Source organism: Lagopus muta, chromosome 3, assembly GCF_023343835.1.
Source record: "Lagopus muta isolate bLagMut1 chromosome 3, bLagMut1 primary, whole genome shotgun sequence".
NCBI classification, from domain to species: Eukaryota; Metazoa; Chordata; class Aves; order Galliformes; family Phasianidae; genus Lagopus; species Lagopus muta.
This window is the reverse complement of record NC_064435.1, coordinates 65,240,658-65,262,144: the sequence shown is the minus strand read 5'-3', so window position 1 is coordinate 65,262,144 and position 21,487 is coordinate 65,240,658. Positions and strand designations below refer to the sequence as shown.

General features: G+C 41.6%; 1 protein-coding gene across 10 annotated transcripts in view; it reads left to right on the top strand.

Annotated features, from left to right (window-relative positions):
- Window positions 1-5,542: 5,542 nt before the first annotated feature.
- The window catches only part of FHOD3 (formin homology 2 domain containing 3), a 360,868-nt gene continuing 344,923 nt past the window's right edge, over window positions 5,543-21,487 (top strand). For 9 of the 10 annotated variants that reach the window (XM_048940651.1, XM_048940649.1, XM_048940648.1 and 6 more), the window contains exon 1: window positions 5,543-5,789. In XM_048940651.1, coding sequence (XP_048796608.1) covers window positions 5,625-5,789 — 165 coding nt within the window. In that variant the 5' untranslated portion in view covers window positions 5,543-5,624. Of the gene's footprint in view, window positions 5,790-20,951; window positions 20,991-21,487 lie in introns of those variants that run through there. The other variant, XM_048940644.1, reaches the window with a different exon arrangement.

Sequence of the window (21,487 nt, the reverse complement as noted above, 5' to 3'; positions counted from 1 at the left end):
GCTGTCTAGGAGAGGTGCAGCTGGGCTCCAACCCTCCCAGTAACACAGCTGAATTGCCTTCACCTGTGCTCCCATAGCTGACTCAGTCCTTGCCTCAGGTGATCAATCAGTGGTTCAGGCTGTGATTCAACAGTTCCCATCCACTTAGCCACTTTTGTGGCCACACTGACATCCACGGGCTTGAGAGCTTGAGCAGTTACAATTAACTGGAACTTGCTGAAGCATAGTTGGTCCTTGATTTGAGACTAATGAATAAGCAGAAAAAGAATGTTTCTGTAAGTTCACCTCCCCACTCGCTGAGGAATTAAAAGATGAATTAATCCAGTGTTCTGAAAAATCAGGCAAGAGGACCTCATAATTAAGCCCTGTAAATGACTCCACAGTAAACTGTGAATGCAATGCTAAGATCAGTTACGATGACTTTTTCAAAGTCTCACTGCATGTTTCCTTCTTTTCTGCACAGCCTGGTGTTATTTGCAGAATATCCATCCAATCTAAGCTGAGGTCACTGGCAGATGCACTTTTGACATGAAGTGTTCTTAGAGGTTTCAAGCTCCAGCTGTGGGCAGCCTGGGCTTGGACAGACAGCAGTGGTGGTTACTTTTGACTTAGTCTCCATTTCGTCTGGTAACACTCCATCCATAAAATGAGGGTGAAATTACTTCCTCCCTGCTGTGAAAACATATTGATGAATAGTTGTGAAACATTCATCTGTTATACTGGAGGAAAGTGCTAGAAGAAATTAGCTCTGTCATCAGAGCAGGGTTTAAACGTCATGCAATGGATAAGACAGGGAAAGGCCTTGAGCATGAAACAGTGAAGGTTAAATAAAATGACTGTGCACACGAATTAATACTCCTTGCCTGTGGGCTAGAGGAGGTAAGGGTCCTGTGAGAGTGCTGCATTAAATAGCACTGTGCTTGTAATGAGTCCATTGCATAAATCTCACAATTCCACCCTCTATTGGTAGCAATATCTTCCAAAGTTGGCTACCAAAGGAGAAAGATTTGCCCAGAAGACGAGGAATTCTGTGTATACACTGCCAGAAGATCCAGCAGGTTATTTCCCGGGGCAGTATGATCTGCATTAAAATACAGTGTTTTTCCCTGATTTGTGCAGGATTTTCAAACATCTATGATCTAGTGATTTTGGAATTACATGTATTGAGCTCACCTTCACCGGCAATGTGCAATATTAGCCACTATTAGCAGTATGGAGTATTACTTAATTTATCAGCCAATCCACCAAATGAAAATAATTTTCAGTAGCAACCAGCTGAATTTGCATGTGTGACGCAGCAGTTAAACCAGTGCTGACAATCATCTGGTCCATTACGAGTCCTTACCACCAAAACAAAAAGCTTTCTGTGAGGGTGGGCTTCGTTATTCCCCGTGAAATATGTTTTCTGTGAAACAGTTCTATGGTACCCAATTCATTTTCCACTACAACCACTAGAAAAACACCTCCTGTGAAAAAGGAAAAGTTTATATTAGAACTGTATCCCTGTGCTATCCCTCCTCAGTTTTCCCATCTGCCATCTGCAGGCAAAATTTAATGATAACAAAGTGCTTTGAGATCCTTGGATGAAGGATGCTGAAATCCACAGTATTATTCTTGGTCTCAGGACAGACTGGATTTCACTCACACTCCATATTTTGAAAAGTGTGCTGTATTATTTTCCTGTCCATGTTAACAATGACAATAAATCACTATCCACACTTTGCTGAGAGAACTAACTTTTATTTACAGATTATAGTGTGGATAAGGAAGAAATACTGTTCCCATCACTACAGTAAGGGATCTGTCAACACTTTCAATACCATGCTTTAATTCCAGTGGTTTACAAGCCCACTTCGATTACCGTTAGCAAATAGACTGCTATTTTTCAGCTTTATTAATGTTAAGAGAATAAATCATGGAAGCTAAAATTGCTTTTGTTCTCCCATAACTAAAATTGGCTTGAATTTGAAAAATGAACATTGGAGAGTGGTTCCACTTGTCCAACAGACATAGGGAAGTTAAAGAGGGGGCTGTTTCATATGCTCGCACTGTAATGTCAAGATCATGTGTCCTAGATCTGTATCAAGACGATGATGTACCAGAAAAACTAATATTCTTGTGAAGCTGCTCCAATTGCTCAGATACCTACTGTATTTTTTTTAAAAAACTGCTTAAATACATATTTACATTATCTCTGGGTGGTCCTTGAGTTAAAGAATATGCTTTTGATAACTTTCCATCAAATATATATTTTTTATTTTTTAATAAAAAAGAGGAAATTAAAGACAAAAATCTGTGTTATTTTAACATTTGGGTTTCAACAGTAAAGAAATTCACATTTAAGCTCGACACACTCATTGAACAATGTATTTTTAAGAAATGCCAATAATAGGATGAGTTAAGAAGAATAAAACACCCCTAACTGAAAACTTATAAGTGATGCTTCACTCCTAAAAAATGTGCTTGTGTAAAGGATTTCCTCCTGAAGCTTTTGTTGTAAGAACTTGGGAGCTTAAATCTGTGAAATCTTAAATCTGTATTTGATCACGCACAGTCTTTGTTTTTCAGTAAGTGCTTGTGAGATGGACCGAGGGACCCCAAGGCCAGAGACTCCAAGGCCTTCCTTTGGTGCTTGCCTCTTCCACTATGCCTTTGAAGGTGTACAGGATGCAGCCTGGAATTTGCTGAGGCCTCTCTGAAGCTGCTGAATTCTCAGACTGGTTTTGTTCAGCATGACCAAGAAAAACCACCTTGCCCTCTGAGAAGGCCTTATCTTCTCTGAAGAGAAATGGGGTGTGACAATCACATACACTGTTCTTGTCATGTCCCTAATTGTCTTCCCAGATGCAGTGTCTGTCTTGCATCATGCTGTGTGCCTCTGACAGACAATATCTAGCTGTTTGGTTGCATTTTACTACTTGCTAAGTTCCTTTAAAAGCCACCTATGCTCATTCAAAAGGCTGCAGAATTTAAACAGTGCATCTCTTTTGCTATAAGCACATACGTACACTGACCTTGTCAGGTTACTCTTGTTTGACAAGGAGATCTGTGTTTCCTCTGTATTAATTCAAATTCCAATAAAGTTCAACTTCTGATATCCAAAGATATCTAGAGTTTTATTCAAAGATATCTAGAGTTTTGGGGATGTTTACAATAAGGAAAATGCACAGGTAGACACACCTCAAAACTCTGGCCAATTCAGGCTCCTTTCATTTTTGCAATCTCTGCTTTCTTTCCAGAAATCTGCCCATAGGCAGAACCCACACCAGTCATGTCATATTTGGAAACTGAATTGATCTTCATGATATACAATGTCTAACTCTCCTCAATAGGATTTACATTTTGTGGCTAGCTGTTCTGCTGTCGAACCATCTGACCTCCATTGGCTACAAGGATTATGCTCATATTTATTTTTTCATTTTCTGGTACTGGAGCAAAGAGAGCTGACGTTGTCACATGGATGCTGTACAAAATCTTGGCTTCTGTGATTTATTTAAAAGTGCCCTCTGAGTGCAAATACCTCTCTAATGAGATAATATAGTAAAAGTCAGGATTAATCCAATGAATGACAATCTTACACTGCCTAATACTGATCGTAGATTAGCAGCAGATGTATATTTGTTTTATGATAATGGAAATTTAATATAAATGGCACATAATTTAATTATGACTAACAAAAAAAAAAGTATCCTGTTTAATCTTGACTTTACAGAAGTCAAGAAGACTTGTGACAGAAATATATAGCATAAATAAGCAGGCATACAGACAGTAATACTGTTTTTTCTAGGATCTAAATACACAATACATAGGAAATTATTTTCTTAAAATCTGAATTTTAAATCATTTGGATACAAATAAAATAAAGGATTCCTAAATATTCAAAATAAAGACTTCCCAACACATAACTTCTGGTGGTTCATGAGGATCACAACAAAGATTAGAAATGGGGAAGAGAAACCATATGCCCTTTTCTTGTCCAAGCTGAGGGAGAAGAAAAAAAAAGTGGATAAAACATTGGCTGTGAAAGACTTGAAACAGCAAAATAGTTTCTGAGTTTAAAAATCCTTGCTGATTTCAGTAATCTTTTTGCTAGATGCTCTTTCCTGAAAATATGTGTAACTGTAGGCAAAACCATGACAAATAATTCCTGCAAATATCAAGGCCAGTGGGACAGATAGTTTGTGGACAGAAATCCCCTTTTGTCCCAGAGCTGGCAAATATTCCCAACCCAGTAAATTTGGGCAGGAAACAGTTGCTTCATCAAATTGCTATGACCTAGAAGTCATGCTTTCTTGCTTAAGACAGTTCATTCTGCAAAAAATTCCCCCATTTCTCACAGCATTGGCACTCCTGTCCTGCTGCCCTCTCACAAAGGATAACAAGGCAGAGAGTGGGGAGTAACACTATAAAACTCGGTGCACCCAGAGTGCTGACAGAGATGGGTCTGTGCTCAGTACGTGGAAACGCAGCCAGTCCATGGTCCAGGCAGGCCTGTGGATTTGGTTATAGTACAGGCTCAAGAAGATGGCAGTTCAGAGTGCAGAATGGCTGTGTGCTGCATCTGGACTGGAAGAAAGGAATTAAGGCAAGTGAGACTGAGGCTCCCCAGGGAAGTGATGGAATCACTTCACCAAAGGTCTCCCAAGAACCGTGTGGATGTGGCACTGACGGACGTGGTCAGTAGGCATGGTGGGGACGGGCTGACATTTGGACCAGATGATCTTAGAGGTCTCTTCTAATCTTCATGATTCTATGAATTGCTCTTCATGGGTGTGGGGGATACAGCCTGGGCTGTGTGTTGGCTGATAAGCCAGATTAGCCTCATATATATACAACCCCAATACCCAGCAGGAATTCCATAATACAGAGACATCCACCCAGCATGGTTGGTCTGACACGATGTTTCAGGCTAGTTCCCATCCCTCAGTTTTTAAGCAAGCATTACTGAACTTCAGTTATCTCCCTTTAGAACCACAGTAACACCACACGAGGGATTTAGGCGATCCAGTGGTGCAGTGCTGAGACCCACCCCAACCACGGGGGCCGACGTGCATCTCGACGCTATCCCTCACGGCGGGGCCGCCCGGAGACCCTTAACGCTTCTGAGGCGGCCTCACTTTCCGCACACCTCGGCCCGGGCGGGCTGTCGGGGAGGACTCCGGAGCGGCGGCGCCGCCGCCGATGACCACGAGGGGGCGCCCGCCGCCGTCTTTGCTAGGCTGCCCGCGCCGGCCGGAGCCGCGGCGGTCCCGCTGCCCGCTCGGCGTGCTGCTGCCGGGCATGAGGGAGCTGCTGCCGCTCTGCCCGCGCCCCGCGGCTCCGGCGCCGCCTCCTCCATCTCCTCCTCCTCCTCTTTCTCCTCCTCAGTCGGCCTGAAGCGCTCTCGCACTCTGGATCCCGGCGGGGAAGGGGCCATGGGCCGCCTCCCCGGGGCGCGGCGGCTGTGAGACGGCCGGCGGCGCGCGGCGTGCCGCAAGGCGGGGAGCCGGGGGCTGCGAGCCGCGGCCGGGCGGCGGGCGGGCACGTAGCGCCGCGCCGCGCCGCGCTGCCGAGGGGGCGCCCGCGGCCCCCTGCGCTGCCCACTCGCCCCCGGCGCCGCCGCTTCGCCGGTGCATGGATGCGCCATGGCCACGCTGGTGTGCCGGGTGCAGTTCCTGGATGACACCGACCCTTTCAACAGCACCAACTTCCCCGAGCCCACCCGGCCGCCGCTCTACACCTTCCGCGAGGACATCCCGCTCGGCACGCAGCTGGCCGGCGTGCACCGCCTGCTCCGCGCCCCGCAGAAGGTACGGAGGGATTCGGGAGGGGGGGTTCGGAGGTAGGAGCCGGTCGGAGCCTCGGAGACGGGACGGCAGCGATGCGGGGCTGCCCCCAGCCGCGCTCCCCGGGCATCCCCGGGGCAATCCCTGCAGCCGCGGTCGGGTGAGGAAGCCAGGAGGTATCCAAAAATCCCACCGCAACCCCCTCGGCCCCCCGTTAGGTATCAGCATTGGCCCATCTGAGTGCCTCGGGGCTTAGGGACAGCTGAGTTGCGGGAGGGATCCGAGCTGGGCTTGGCAGGGCTGTATGAGCCAGACGGTTACAGCAAGGGCTTGGGTAAAAATAGCAGCCTGTCTGCTGCCCTTGAAACAATTGATACAGCTCAGGAGCTGCGGCGTGTCACCGCCACAGCCCTTGTCACATCTTACCTTCCTCTGCTGACTGCTTCTTCGCGTGTGCTGGCACCCGCATGCTGCCCTTGAAGCCGAACAGCCAGGCATAGGGCTCGAATTTTCAGATTTCAAAGCAGTTCCATTGACTGACATAATAATAACGGCCTTTCACTATTATCTTACATCTGTACATTAGTTCTGCAGGGCGGACAGAAGAAAAAAAGGGACTTTTTTTTTTTTTTTTTTTTTTTTTTTGTATTTTTTTCCCAGAAGAAAGCAAGGCAAAAGTTGTAAAACTTTTATTCACTCTCTGATGAAGTGGGAGGAAAATACTCTCTTAACATCACTTGTTGCATTATATCTTGCTCTGGGGAGCTTGCAGGGAGATGACAAAGGGCTGTGTGTGCTCTCAGATTTAAGGATATCCAAAGCCCAATAAAAGTATTTCAGAGAAAAGCTCTTGGAGCAGACAGAAGTTTTGCATTTGTAGAACAGTTTCTTGCATAATAGTTGCCAAGGATACAGCATCCAGAGAGCAGAGCTCTGCCTTGCACACAAAAACGTTGGGAGTTCTTGGTGCACTGGGTCAATTCTGTTTTCATGTGCTCAGTGCTCCCTCATTCAGAGACTGGTCCCATTGTTTCCAAGGGAGGCTTTTTTGGGAGTCAGAGCTAATTAAAAGGACAGGGCAGATTCTGACACCTCGTAAAGTAAATAAAAAGATCATTTTTAATCTGGATTTACAGTTAAAGCAACCTCATTTTCAAGAGTATTCCACTGTGTTGTGTTTTGCTATTACTTCCCTTTCAATGCTGTCCGTGCATTTCTTTATAACCCTTTTCTAACTAAAAATCCCCAAGGATTCTGTGCCTGAGGGGCCACCCCAAATCCACAATCACTTCTATGTGCTTAACTCCTGCCCTGCATTTCAGTGTACTGAAATGTGTTTCTGGAGCTTACTTGATGTTTGAAAGCTGGATTTCCAGGCTTAGGATGAAAGATGGCAGAAGTCTCTCGAGGTGCTATTGAATGATAGCTGCTCAGCTAATGGCAGTGACTTGTTAATCTGGGGCTCTGACTATTGCAAACATTTGTTTCTGCTGTTCTAACTGTGTGGGTAGGCTCATGGGAATCTGCTTACACGGTTAAAGTTACCTTTGCGTTTGCAAAATCAAGGCCTATTTATTTCTGGGGTGCCTTAATTATTATGTCTCTTGGCATTCCCTCAGCTTTTACTAGAGAAAAAAATGCAGTTGGTTAGACTTGTTTACGTTTACTGAATGCATGTAAAGCTTAATTCTTTGTGCGCACTTGCTGTTAGCGCAGCCTTTCTGTGTTTGTGATTAGATCTTTTTGTGTGTTGATGTAGTTTTGTGAGTTAACTGATTTCTGTCACTTTTTAAGGACAGGCTTCCCACTTTCTTTTATGGTGGTGGGGATGTTTTTTTTTTCTTTTTTTTCTTTTTTTTTCTGTGTCTTTTCCTCCGGGCTGTATTCACTGGGTCTCTAGGAGGTTACCACGTGGGTTGACTGAGCAGGGCTCTTCCACATTTGTCCTCAAATTTGTCTTGATCTCTGTGATCTCAGAGGAATGCATCTGTCAAGGCAGAGTGCAGCTTAAAATTCAGTTGTCAGCTCAATTTGACATATTTAAGGTTTGACTGATTAATTAATTACTTTGAAAATTAGTGAGCTAATGGCTAAACAGACTGTTTAATATCTTGATGGCGACTAGTGCAAAAAATCTTGAAACAAACTTAGCAGTTTTTAGCTGAAATACGTAGTAACACCCATCTAAATCAGTTCTGATCTCTTCTGAGTGGGTGGCATGTTTGCCACTGAGTTCTGCAGGAAAGTGACCTATGTTCTTTTTTCCTTTAATCTGCTTTCAAGTTATCAGCTTTTGATTTAGATGAATGTTCACATATTCCTTGGAAACACGGTGCCACTTGGTGACTTTGGACCACGAGCTGCAGAGTAGTATGCACATAAAGAGTTAAAACTTGTGATTGTTGTAGAAGTTTTGTAGTTAATACTAGAGTAACTTGTCACTGTAAGTCACTGTAAGTTGAAATATTGTTATACATTACCAATACACCCCCTTAAAATTTAAATGAAAAATCAGTCAGGCTGTCATAGAATTATGGTATTGGCTTTTTGTAATGAACAAATGTCAGAGTTTGGCTCCAAGTGGCAATTCAATTCTTTGGAAATAAAACAAGTGAAATCAAGAACAATTTTCCTTTTAAGGTTACACTTAGGTTTGGAAGCAAGTTTCAATCTGTAAAGTGTCTTCTGAATGGCAGTGTCTTTAGATTCCTGTGGAGGAGTGCACTGAAGTTAGATGACTCGGGTTCATGAATGCTGTCTGGGATGGGATTTACAACCCTGAATGCTTTAAGTATGTGGATGAGGTGAAAAATTCTAACTGGCTGACTGGGAACTCTGAAAAGAGAAGGGTCTGCAATCCTGTTCCTCTCTAGGGGGAAGAAACCTCCTCCTTCTCCCTTTTTCCTGCTTCTCTCTGTGCACGGCTTTCCCAACGGCCATTCCTTTGGATGAAGCAGCTCACCCTGCACTGTAATGCATTTGGTTCTGCCTAGTGTGCCTGGGGCAGATGTGCCAAGTCCAATTCCATGGGGCACTGTGGTCAGGATTGCTCACCAGGAAAGCATGGTGGCTTAAGATGCCTTGATGCTGATTTGACTGAGATGATGACATGTGTAGATACAATTAAGTACCGCAAATTCTATCACAGTATTTCTAGTCTTGTCTGCAAAATCTTGTTGAGATTACATTACAGAGTTTTTGTGGGTTGCTTTTATTGGTTCGAGTGCTCAAGGTGTTATTTCAGATTTGGCTTTTACCCCATTGGTTTGGAATATTGTTGGTCTATCTTTCTCGTTGTCTGTAGTACTAATGAGAACTGGATCTAGTCTGGACTGTGAATTCAGATGGCCCTTTTGCCCATTTCTGTGAACGTTGGGAAAATTCAGGACTGGATCTAAATTTGTGGCTTGGGCCCTGTGCCAATAATGCTCTTTGAATCTAATTTGGTACTTTGGGTTTGTTGGTTTTGAATTGCTTTGAGTTACTTGATACTTCTGACTTGCTGACACAGGGTCATTCAGGAGAGTGGATATATATACATGGCCAATGTCAAGTGGTATGCTTCTTTTTTTTTTTTTTTTTTTTTTTTTTTTTAAGAGATCTTATTCATATAATTACAGTGTGCTGAGTATGTTACCATATTCCATTCTCATATTCCACTGTGCTGTTTAGTGTACTGTTTAGGGCAGCTATGTAGGAATTGTATGTTCATAATAGTATAGGAAATCACACTGTTTAATTTATGAAAAAACGTAATTCAAATACTTCGTTTGATAGGGGAAAACAAAAAAAAATTTCCTTGTGCATGTGGTGTACTGGTTGTCCAGGTGGAAAGGGAGAGGTACAATGTTATAACAATACATATTTCCACCTCTTGTTCTCTCTTGGGGAAAAAAAAAAAAAAGAGGCAGCTTCTCCAAGATCTTGTAAATAGGAACAGTGTCATTCAAAAAGCAGTATTATAAGCAAATAAATGCAGTTGGCACTAGAATAGGGATTGTGGAGTTTCATTCATAAAGAAGAAGGAATTTAACCCTTGATTAAAAGCCATGGCTAACTCAGGATATGGTGTGATGCAAACTGACAGCAGGGACTGTTCCACAGGGCCGTGTCCTGGCATGAGGCTCAGCTTTGGCGCAGAACTCAGTGCCAGAGGATATAATCCTGCCAGCACCTTCAGGTTTTCTTACAGCAGCAGACCTGTGAGCTGCCTCAGTGGCATTAAGAAATGACTTGGTGCATAGAGGCTATTTAGAAAGAGAAAAGGGATGGTTTAGATTTTGATCCTGGAGAGCAGAGCAGCCGTTCTCTGAAGAAAGCATTTTTGGTTTGGCTCCGCTATGCTTTTCCCTGGATCTGAAGAATAGAAGACAAAATCTTTTCCTATTTGTATCTTGGAAAATCACAGAATCATCAAATGGCCTAAGTTGGAAGGGAAAGATGATTGTCTCATTCCAATCCTCTTGATGTTGGCAGGGCTGCCACCCACCAGATTAGGCTGTTGGGGCCCCATCCAACCTGGCTTTGAATGTCTCCAGGGATGGGCAATCCATAGCTTCTCTGGACAGCCAGTGCCAGGGCCTCTAGCCTAATTTTCACTTCTTTTAGTTTAAAGTTTTGTCTTATTACTATCAGATTGTGTAAAAAGTTTGTCTCTCTCCTGCTTATGAGCTCCCTCCAAGTGCTGAAGGGCCACAGTGAGGTCTCCCCCAGAGTCTTATCCAAGGTAAACAAGCCCAGGTCCCCCAACCTTTCTTCATAGGAGAAGTGTTCTGCCCTATCATCATCTTTATGCTCTCCTTTGGATCCAAAATAAGCACACAGACAAAGGAAACTGGCTGATATCTTCTTCAAGTATCACTGCAGAGGATTGGAATGGGTTAGCTGAGGAATATATCAGTCAAGGGCCATTAAGATGACCAGATCTTTCAAATTCTTTCTGAGGCTGGTGAACATCTTTGATGTTCAGGGCTGGTGAAGCCCTTTCTCATCCTTTTAGAGAAGAGAGTTTAACAGAGCAGTTATTTCCAGCAGGTTCCAGATTTAACCAAGAGTTTCTAGAGTTTACAAAACCTCATACTCCAAGAGATTGACCCCAGAGTGGTTTACTAAGGAAAACATGGTAGGATCAGGCTCTGTTTTTGACTTGAGAGCATGATCTGCATCAGAGTCCTGTTTGGAGCATGATACTATAGGAGAGCATAAATATACTTGAAAGCATAACCACAAAAAGCTACCCAGAGTCTGGCAGCTTGTTATTTTCAGCAGTATTGGCCTTCAAAGAAGCTAAGATGCTGGTACAGCAGGGACAATTTGACTGTAAAATGCTGGATTTGGACAGTTTAATGTATGAGGTCTTTGAAATCCTTGCAAGGTTCTTTTGTTCAGTGATAGTTTTAACAAGTTATAGTTCAGTTTAGCTTAGTTGTGTGATTTAGTCTTGAAAAGTGTATTGCAAAAGCAGTGGAGCAGAACAATCTCAGAGCTCTAGGGGCTGAACTGAACATTTCTCTTTTAAGTCGCTTAGCTACTGATGGCTTGAAAGTTTTTGTAGTTTTAAGAATGATTGGAAAAAAGCATGGTGTCAACTTCATAGATCTTATAGTGCTGTTAGATTTTGAAATTGGTTCAGTCACATTCTGTGTATGAAAATTTATATCACTGTAGGATATTTTTAATCAAAGAAGGGAGGAGTTAGACCTTGCTGCTGTAATTCCTCAGGTCTTGTACTTGCAGTTACAGATTTCAAAGTTTTCTTCCAAATCTAGTTGTAGATAGGTCCTTTCTTCCAAACTCTTCTGAAAGAGCTCTGTGAAGATTGCTGACAGCTTCAGTTAGCAAGAGACTTAGAAGGCTTCAGTCTTTATCTGTGTTGGTGAAGGAAAGATCAAAGATGTGAAGTTGGTGTGCTGCAGTCTACTCTTTTGCTGTCCCATATAAGAACAAGACTTCTAAAAACTTTTTGGAGTTGTGTTCTCTTTACTGTGCTTGCACAGCTATCCTATCTTGTAAGTAATTAGGGTCTTTTTTTTCTATCTCATCTGGCTTGCTTGGCTGTCCTCCTGTATACACTGCCCCATGTAATGCAAACGGGTGTTAAATTACCCTTCTATCACATTCTCACCTATGATGGTTCTCTCAGCTTTACAGTCCACCTTCTTGGTTGTCGAAGCACCCACACCTCTCTGCAGCACCTGTTTAAAAGAGCCACAGAACCACAGTTGACTGGAAGAGAAACTTGTACCCATTTAAAACTTTAAAGTAGTGCAGTCAGTCTGCCTAGAATTTGATGAGCACAGGTTGGGACCTCTGTGTTTCAAAAAATGAATTTTTCAGTGAGCCCAAGTGGTCTGAACTGGGACTGTACACTTCTTTGATAAACAGTGCGTCAGTAGGCTGTACCTATGTACTGGAATATTACTTCATTACTGGCTCAGAGGAAAGAGTGCCAGCCTCTATACTTCTGTCATCACTTTCCACACCACCTGGGTTGCATTATATTAATATTAACTTCATATTGTATTACAGTTATTAAGAAGACAGCAAGGAATGTTGTTACATGTTTTTAGCACAGGAACAAGTTGGGACAAAAGTAGCAGTCTGTTCTCTGGTAGGCCCAGCTACCTAGAAACATCTGCATCCATCTGGCATATGAAATTATTGAAGGAAAGGTGAGTGAGGCTTAGAAGTTCACTTTCCACGTGTCATCAACTTAACGCATATGTATATGTATATAAAATGCATTGCAGTTTACAATTCCAAACACTTAAAAAGAAATAATTCTTTAATTACAAGCGTTTTTAAGAATGCTTTTTTTTTGAAAAAAAGCACAAAAACTTAGACTTTTTTCTTCATTTTCAGTGTGATCGTTTGACTTTAGCAGTCATACTACTAAACTGTGAGAACAATATTTATGTGAATTACAAAGTCCTGAAAAACTCTTAATTTTCATCCTGGATGCCCAGTCACTACAAGCCAAAGCGTTATTATTAATCTCTTGGTAATATCAGTCATGATTTTATGTCTTAGTAGGCTCTATAACACAGAGTGAGGCAACTGAAAAAGTGGCTTACTCTCCTTTAGTCATAGTTCTAGAAGGTTTTTTAAGACAAAATACATATTCTTGGAAAAACTGGACCTGGTGTTGCTGGGATCACTAATAGTTAAACTCTTGATATTGCTAAGGTGAGAAAAAATTGTCATAAATAACTTGTAATACACAACCAGAGTGAGTTGGTGGCACTTATCTAGCTGTAGGGCAGATGAAAGTGGGACTTTTCTAGGATTCAGAAAAAATTGGTATCTTATCTAACTGCTTTTTATTACTACACTGCAGCAGCTGCCCCTGCAGTGTGACTTGTGGCTCCACAAAGAGGGTAGAGTTTCTTGTTTTGTTTTCTCTTCATCTCCAGCACTGTGAGAGAGTTTTGCTTGCAAAGAGTTGTTGTCCTCTGCTCTACTTATGGGACGTGGTAAAGTCTCTGGTGGTGTAGACTCCCCCAGGTTTGTCAGAGAGAGAATTAAGGATGCCTGTTGCACTTTATTCCTTGCACCTGAGTAGTGTAGCAGTCTTGAAGGAGTGGGGCAATTAAAGGCAATGAGCACCTGGAGAAGTAGGAGTGATCAGCAGTATGGAAAAACAAACAAACAACCAAACAAAAAAGGTGATTTAATAAAAAAAAGGAAAATTCTGAAGTTGTGAGGTTCATTTATGCAGTTAACTTTCACAGGTAGTTGGGATCTTTGTGGTTAACTGCTTTCTGTCAAAAAAAGTAAGTGAATTTGTGGGATACTCTTTCATGGCTTTTTTTTCATTGGAAGAGGTGAAAGGACTGAGAAGCCTTGTAGTAATTGGTGCTAAGGAAAGGTGGTGAGCTGTGTCTGTTTGCAAGAATGATGGTTTGAAGACTACCACCTTTGCTACTACTTTCAGTCTTAAAGACTTTCTATCATGAGGCAATTTTCTTCAAACTTCTTCCTTTGGATGTCTTTACAGGTATAGTGGAAATGCTAAAGCAGGGCTTGAAACATTGATTGAGCACCTGATAGGAAGGCAGGGCCAACCCAGGGGAGCTCAGGTGTATGCAATGTACCTGAGCGACCGGAAGGGGTGAAGCCAGGATCCACCCCTTCCCAGACCTCATTTAAGGGTTGGTAGTAGAGGCAAGGGTATCTTGCTGGAGAACCTTGCATACCTGAGGCCTTCTAAAGGTAAGCAGCTTCTTTCTTTTATTTCTATATCTGTGGCTGTTGTATTTGAGTAAGTCCTTACTTGCTGCAGCCTAGGACCTTGCTGCTCTGCGGCCATTGCTGTACTTCATGCTGTATTATAATAGGAAATTAATGGGAATGTATGCTAAATGCTTTTCGAAAGCAGGTAAAGCAGTTGTCTGAAGAAGGAGGGGCACTGATAGGTCAAATGACACTATCTGTGCTTTTCTATCTCTGCACGTGACTTGTTCTCGTGTTCGTTGCAACTTTTTTTTTCCCCAAAGTATTCTGTATTACGCTGTCAGGTGAGTCAAGCTTTTCTTATAAATGCACAAGACTTACAGCTTTTTAGTGATCACAAGATGTTCTGGCTTAATTTGCAGTGGAAAAGAAAGGTACAGGAGAAACGTGTACTTAAGGTAGATGCGTCTGATGTGATCTGTTAGATCTGTTGCCTTAATGACTTGCATCTTGTAATGGTCATTGCTAGTCGAAGTTCAGAGACTCATAGAATCACCAAGGTTGGAAGAGACCCACGGGATCACCCAGTCCAACCATCCACCCATCACTAATAGTTCTCACTCAAACATGTCCCTCATCACAATGTCCAATTCTTCCTTGAACATCTTCAGGGTTGCTGACTCCACCACCTCCCTGGGCAGCCCATTCCAGTGCCTATTTACTCTTATGTAAAAATATCCTAAAGGATAAATGATGATGTTGTGGGTTTTTTTTGTTTTTTTTTTTTTGTTTTCACAGTCTCAAAACATTAAGTCCTGAGTGTTTTAGGCCCTAGGTTTGAAGTTGTTCGTTATGCAGGAAATGTACATGTAGTTACAAAGGGAAGGCCTAAGAACATGACTCCAAGATTAGCAAGTCAATCAGAGCTTAGCGTTTTAACTTAGTAGTTAATACTTGAATGTATGAAAAAAACAAATGCATTGAGTAGCTTGAAGAAGAAGAAGCTTAAAATATGTACATATATTTTTTGGCAGATATTTTAGAGCATCCTTGTAAAAGCCCTTTAAAAACAGGCCCTTCACAAGCTACTCTGCACAGAAGTTTAAGAGTGTGCAGGGTGAGGACTGTGTTGTTTCATGCTTGGGACTATTTTCAGGGCAGGACTGAAGTGGGCTACTTCTGTGTTGACAGAATTAAGTCATCTGAACAGCTGCCAGTAAAGGTAAAGAATATTGATTTTCAAGGTTGCCGAAATGTTATCTTTCTGTCATAAGCACTAAATCAAACTGTAGGGGACTGGAGTAAAACTATCATTTGTTTTAATGTTTTCCTTTGTGGGCTCTTAATTGAGACAGGCAAGATAAAAGCATTCACTCTGCTAGCAAATGCATTTGCTAGCATGTAGCAAGTGTCTTCCTAGTGCTGTTCCTCAGCATGCTGACTGCTGAGCATGATCATGTTCCTGCAGCGTGTTTCGACATGTAATTGCATTGGCCTATATACAGTAACTTGGCTGTCTTGGAGCTTTAATCCCAGTCATTGTAAGAGTGCCAATTGAATTGCAGCCTAAAAATAGCCTGCATCCAGACATGCAGTTTGGTGCTAATATGACATAATTAAAACTTGACAAAAGCAATAGGCAATATGCTGTTCAGTGACTTCTAGGACGTTATGCTTGACTAAAGTGTTATCTTAACCTGATGAATATTGCTAGTGTGGTCACGCCTCAAATAAATGGCCTACTTTGTTAACTTCTTTGATAGTTCTGTTAGGCTGCTGAAAGAATGCCTTTACCTTAAGGCCATTCTTTAGATTGATGTTACTTCTGTGGGAAAGCCATTGGTAATAGGCCATAGCATTTGGAAATCAGTAATGCAATATGTGATTGAAATGGAAAAAAAAAAAAAAAAGCAGATTAGAAATATTTTTCATTGAAGTGTAAATTAAATTATGTTTATTCCCTTTGTTTGGTATGATTTGTTGCTTGTATTCCAGCAAATAGTTGAGAAAGAAATATGCAGCCAACAGAGAGAAGAGCCTGCTATCTCACTAGTAGTTACCAGCTAGGGTTATTTTAAGATGTCTCAGTGGAGACTGAAATCATGCTCCCATGTTCTTTATCCACCAAATTGCTCATCTAGAAATAAAAATTGTAATCTAGATCTCCTGAAATAATTAAGCATCAGCTCATAAAATATACTTTGGAGAAATAATCAAATGATTAAAGAATTCCTTATTGAATTCTTTAGAAGGAATTGCCATGGATTTCATGCTGCAAGGTAATCCATTTATGTGTTCTTATGCTAAAATCAAGAAAAATGAAATTAAGTCAAATTAAACTACAAGTAATTACCATGAAACTATTTTCTTGAATTGTGTGTATACATAGTGGAACTTAAAGCAGTTTTGAATCTGCCTCTGTCTTCTCAAATTGGTTACATCTAAGTAATTGAAGTCAATACTGAAGTATATTCTGTAGGTGAGTCATGGAAGGTTAATATTGAAGATGAACTCATTCCTGCATGTTACCTTTTTAATGAGCAGTGTGTTTGGCTATTTAAAAATAAATATGACCTACTACTCCTACTGCTATTTTTTATGGTCCCAGTTGTTTTTTAAGCCACCTTCCTACCAGAACTGAAGGCTGATGGATTTGAGGAGACTGTGTGTTGGGGGGAGGGGAGGTCTGTACGGTCTGTATTAGGCTTGGAAACAGAAATATAGCAGTGAGCAGGTTGTTAGCCAAATTTAGCATCTCTCTTAAACTGTGTTTTTTATCAGTTGTAACTTTTTATATTAGGTGTTATGATGAGACTTGTTTTCTTTGCAATATAATCTATTTTGCACTGTATCGGGAGGTGCAAGCTCGGTTTACAAGGTGAGGTGGTTTGCAGGTCACTGTCAGTCAGCTTCCGCTAGCAGGTTTTTTGCCCTTTGTAGTAACTGTTTCTGATTGATTAAACCATGATGATAGACACTGTGTGGTGGGACAACTGTCTTAAGTGTGTGTAACCAGTGCTTGCTGCTTTTGTTGCTTATGGTAGGTGAAGAAAGAAAAGTGGCCCATAGATTGACTGTATTTATTTATTTATCTTCAAGAAAAGTAGTTATTTAAAGCCTGGAAATCATGGCATTGTGCTCAAGAGCAAATGCTTCTATCACAGAACCATAGGGGCTGGAAGGGACCCCTGGAAGTCGTCTAGTCCAACCCCTTGCTAAAGCAGATTCCCTAGAGTAGGTTACTCAGGAAGGCATCCATGTGGGTTTTGAGTAAGTCCAGAAAAGGAGACTCCACTGCCTCTGTGGGCAGGCTGTTCCAATTGTCTGTCATTCTCAAAGAGGCTTTTTTTTCCCCTCCTGTTCATATAGGACTTCCTGGGTTCCAGTTTATGCCTGTTGCCCTTCGTCCTGTCTTTGGGTACTGTAAAAGAAACTAGTGTCTTCATTCTCAGTAGCAATTCCTGAAGTGCTGCCTGTGAAAAGGGTGCTGTCATAACCTGCAGTGTAACAGAAGGAAAAGCCAGTCGTGGAATTGCACTAACACTGTGCTTTACAATCTCGTATTGGAAGATTTGTATACTCATGCCCATGTTCTTATTTGCAGTTGGAAAATGTGTACTGTGAGTTGCAGAGATGCTTGCACTGGGTAATGCAAGGCTGACTTGTAATTTCTTGGAGTCTGATTGAAGAGCTTGTGTCTACAACTGAGGAGGTTTAAAGCTTTGAAGCCCTTTATGTGAGGGTATATGCTGTTGGAACTACTCCAGTGCAAAAGGAAGAAACAAATACACCTTGTCCATATTATAAAGGTTTTTCACAGAATCACAGAATTGTAGGGGTTGGAAGGGACCTCCAGAGATCATCGAGTCCAACCCCCCTGCCAAAGCAGGTTCCCTACAGTAGGTCGCACAGGTAGGCATCCAGGCAGGTCTTGAACATCTCCAGAGAAGGAGACTCCACCACCTCCCTGGGCAGCCTGTTCCAGTGCTCCGTCACCCTCACTGTAAAGAAGTTCTTGAGCATATTTGTGTGGAACTTCCTATGCTGCAGTTTCCGGCCGTTTCCCCTTGTCCTGTCTCCACACACTGCTGAAAAGAGTCTGGCCTTGCCACTCTGCCCCCCCACACCTTAGATATTTATAGACCTGGATCAGGTCCCCTCTCAGTCTTCTTTTCTCAAGGCTGAACAGACCCAGTTCACTCAGCCTTTCCCAATAGGAGAGATGCAACTTTTAACTTGCCCATGGATGCATGAGTACCTTTGTGTCAGAATGGGGTATGCCAAATAAATATTTGGTCTTGTTCCTGTGATAACTATTGGGTGATAGCTGTTCCTTCTTTCCAAAAAGATGAGAAGTTTTGGAGCACAGCCCTTTAGCTCATTGGCACGAGTGTGGGTAGATAGAGGAGAAAAGCTTTTGGGATTCCATGAGAAGAGCTTTAGCTGAATGCTTCCTAGTTGCAAAATGTTTAAATGCTTTTGTTGCTGCCAGCAGGTATTAGAGTTAACATTCTACTTAAGCTGTTTGGATATTACATTGTGCTCTTAACACAGCCTCCTAAGGCAATACAAAGCAAAACGAAGCACTGAACTGATGAGTAAGCTTTTTTTTGTACGACGTGTTATTTTCTTTTTCTTGTCCTGGGGAAAACAGATTAACACTCCTCCATCTCCAAATTGTAATATAATAGAGTATTAAATTTACTGCCTTGAAACTTCCCAAGCTTCTGTAAGTCAAAATAAGGTTAAAATATGCTTGTTTTGAACAAAACATTCTTTCCAGCCTCAGTTATTATTATATGCTTGAGCCAGCCCCTGAGAACTTTTGAAATTCATTTCGCTAAGTGATATTCAGCTATTTTATTGGTCCAAGAGAAAAACGGTGCTTGTATCTCAATCTCATCAGTATTGTAGTGACAAGTGCTTACATTTGCTGTAAGGAAAAAGATTCAATTTAATGTATACCAGATGAAATGTGTTATAACTTCAGTATGCCATTCCTTTGAGGTAAGTAATACCTGTAAAGCTACATCTGAACTGACTTTGTTTCCCCAAGTATAAAGCTCGCATGGTATGGTCAGAGGAGGCATTTTTTCTGGAATTTTTAGTCATGTGAAGTGGATGCTATGGACTGGTGAGTCACGAATATGGCCTTAAAGTGCAGCTCAGCAATTCTCTTAGACCTTCTTTGATAAAGACCTTTTGCTTTATAGTGGAGGACTGCCTTATGAAGTAAGCTACTACGATAAGCTATTCTTGAGCAAGTTAAAATAGTTTTTATTATCCGAAAGAAGATGCTTCTTTCAACTACAGAATTGATACTGTTTGATTTGACACTTAAGTGCCTCTAAGCACGGCTGACGTGTCTTTTATCCTACCTTTTTTGAGACTATGTGCTTTTCTTGCCTATTGCTCCTTCCTTAGTGTACTTTGATCACTCTGTCACGTTATTTAATCTTAATATAAGATTAAATGAATTTTAGTTTTAATGTGTCCGTTAAATTTGATAATTATACACTTTTTTCTTTTTCCTGGAAAACTGCATTCTACTTTGTACTGGAATGATTATGTTGTCAGCAGTCATATTTTAGGCTTGTATTACAGTCAGCCAGTAATCGCTGATAGAATTTGTTGCATTTGTTTTCATATTGTTATGGATTTGAAAGCTAAAGAAATGCAGTTCCCTCTGTGATAAGGGGATACCCCAGACAGTAAAGCCATTTGAAACTTGGTGTGCTTAAGGGTAACCCAGTGCATTGGTTTGTACATTGAAAGTGGTCTCAGTGCAAATTTGAGTGCACTGTAATGAGTATGAATTCCTTTCTCTTAGCATCCTATTGAGGTTTTGGCAACTATTTTATCACTTCCAACCAAAGAAGGGTCAACTCATTATCATGACATTGTTGAGCAATGACTTGTCAGGATGGAAATGACTGAATTACTTGGAATATTAGCATAGTATACCAAAAACAATGGGAATGACTTGGGAAAGGAACCTGTTGAATATTTTGTGTTAAATGTACCATGCCTCTCAAATGTAGCCTGGGTTATCTGATACTCAATTCCGAAGGAGGTCGTAGAGGAAGAAAAGCAAGGAAGCCTGGGTCAGCCCCTGAGAATCTGCAGACCTACATGTTATGGCTAAATTTATGTGCTGAGGTGCTTTTATGCCTTCTGTGACATGACAGTCTGTGCACTAAAGCTGTGCGTAATCTTTGTTGTCATCAGTTTGTTTTCTGGTTTGTTTTTTTTTTGTCTCACCAAATGGGGTGACTGAGAGCTGGGTTCTGTCACCCACACATTGATTGTTGTCTTCGCTTTACAAGGCACTCAACTCCCATAGCTCACGTTGCCATTCACGTGCACAAATGTTTAAAATCCACACTTATGCTATTGGTAACGCCATGTTAAAAATGTACTGCTCATGCTTAATGTCTGAAATATCCAGTCCACTGGTGCTTTACTACTTCAGAAGGGTTCTAGATTTCACTTGTAGCACTGACCTCTGATTTCCATCTGCAAGACTTGGTTGGCAGTCTTGGGGAACTGCATTGGGTGCTGTGGTTCAGCTGCTTGTGTCTTACGCTCTTGTCTCATGGGGTATTTCAGTATCAGGACCTGCCTGTGTCAGGTGCTTGGAACTAAATCATCTTTTAAGTCCTTTCCAAACCAAGCTGTTCTTAAATTCTACGTTGCTTTCTATTTGCTGCCTTTTCTCAGGAGGACAGTGGCTGGCTTTGTAGCCTGGCACTGTTTCCTGTGGTTTGATCTTAGCCCGAGATTAAGGTGGTAGCTGCCCAGAATACCTCGTGTGAGGCCAGAGTCATGAAGGTTGCTTTGGGGACAGGAACTTTGAATCTGGTGCCTATGTGGCCAAGATTGCAAAATGTATGTAGGAGGTTGTTGGTTGTTTTTGTCAATTTTTTTTTTTTTTTTTTTTCTTAAATTGGTTTGTTTTTTTTCTTGTTTGTTTTTTTCTCTTCCTTGATTGACAGGAAAACCAGGAGTGCCAAAGCTTGTTGGGGGATGCGTAACACTGGAGGTAACAGACATGTAAGCATAAATAGCAAAGCTTTGCTGTTGGAATTTGTCTTGTGTACTTCCAGCATAGCTGTATTTTGTATGCAACACTGAACTTCATGTTTTGTGGTTCCCCTCCAGCATAAGGACAAGGTTACCACTTACATAACAATTGATAAGTACGGTGGAAATTGACTGCAGCTCTGTGCCGTTGACAATCTCCGTTAATTGTTTAATAAGGACCATGGTTATTCACTGCTAATCAATACTTTCACATGGTTCAAGAAGGGCAGTCAGGACAAATGAACTGTGCCTTTGAGCTTTTCAGTGGGTGCATAGACTTTAGCGTGTTTAAATCCAGTTGTTTGTCAATGTGATTTCTTACTGTAAACATGTCTAACTGAAAAAGGAGAGGAAAAGAAATAGATTTCATTCTTATATGAAAAATGTCCTGGTTACTATAAAAGAAATTTTAATTTTTTGACTGTGATTCAAGACATGATTTCTTTCAACAAGCCCATCTTTAATTT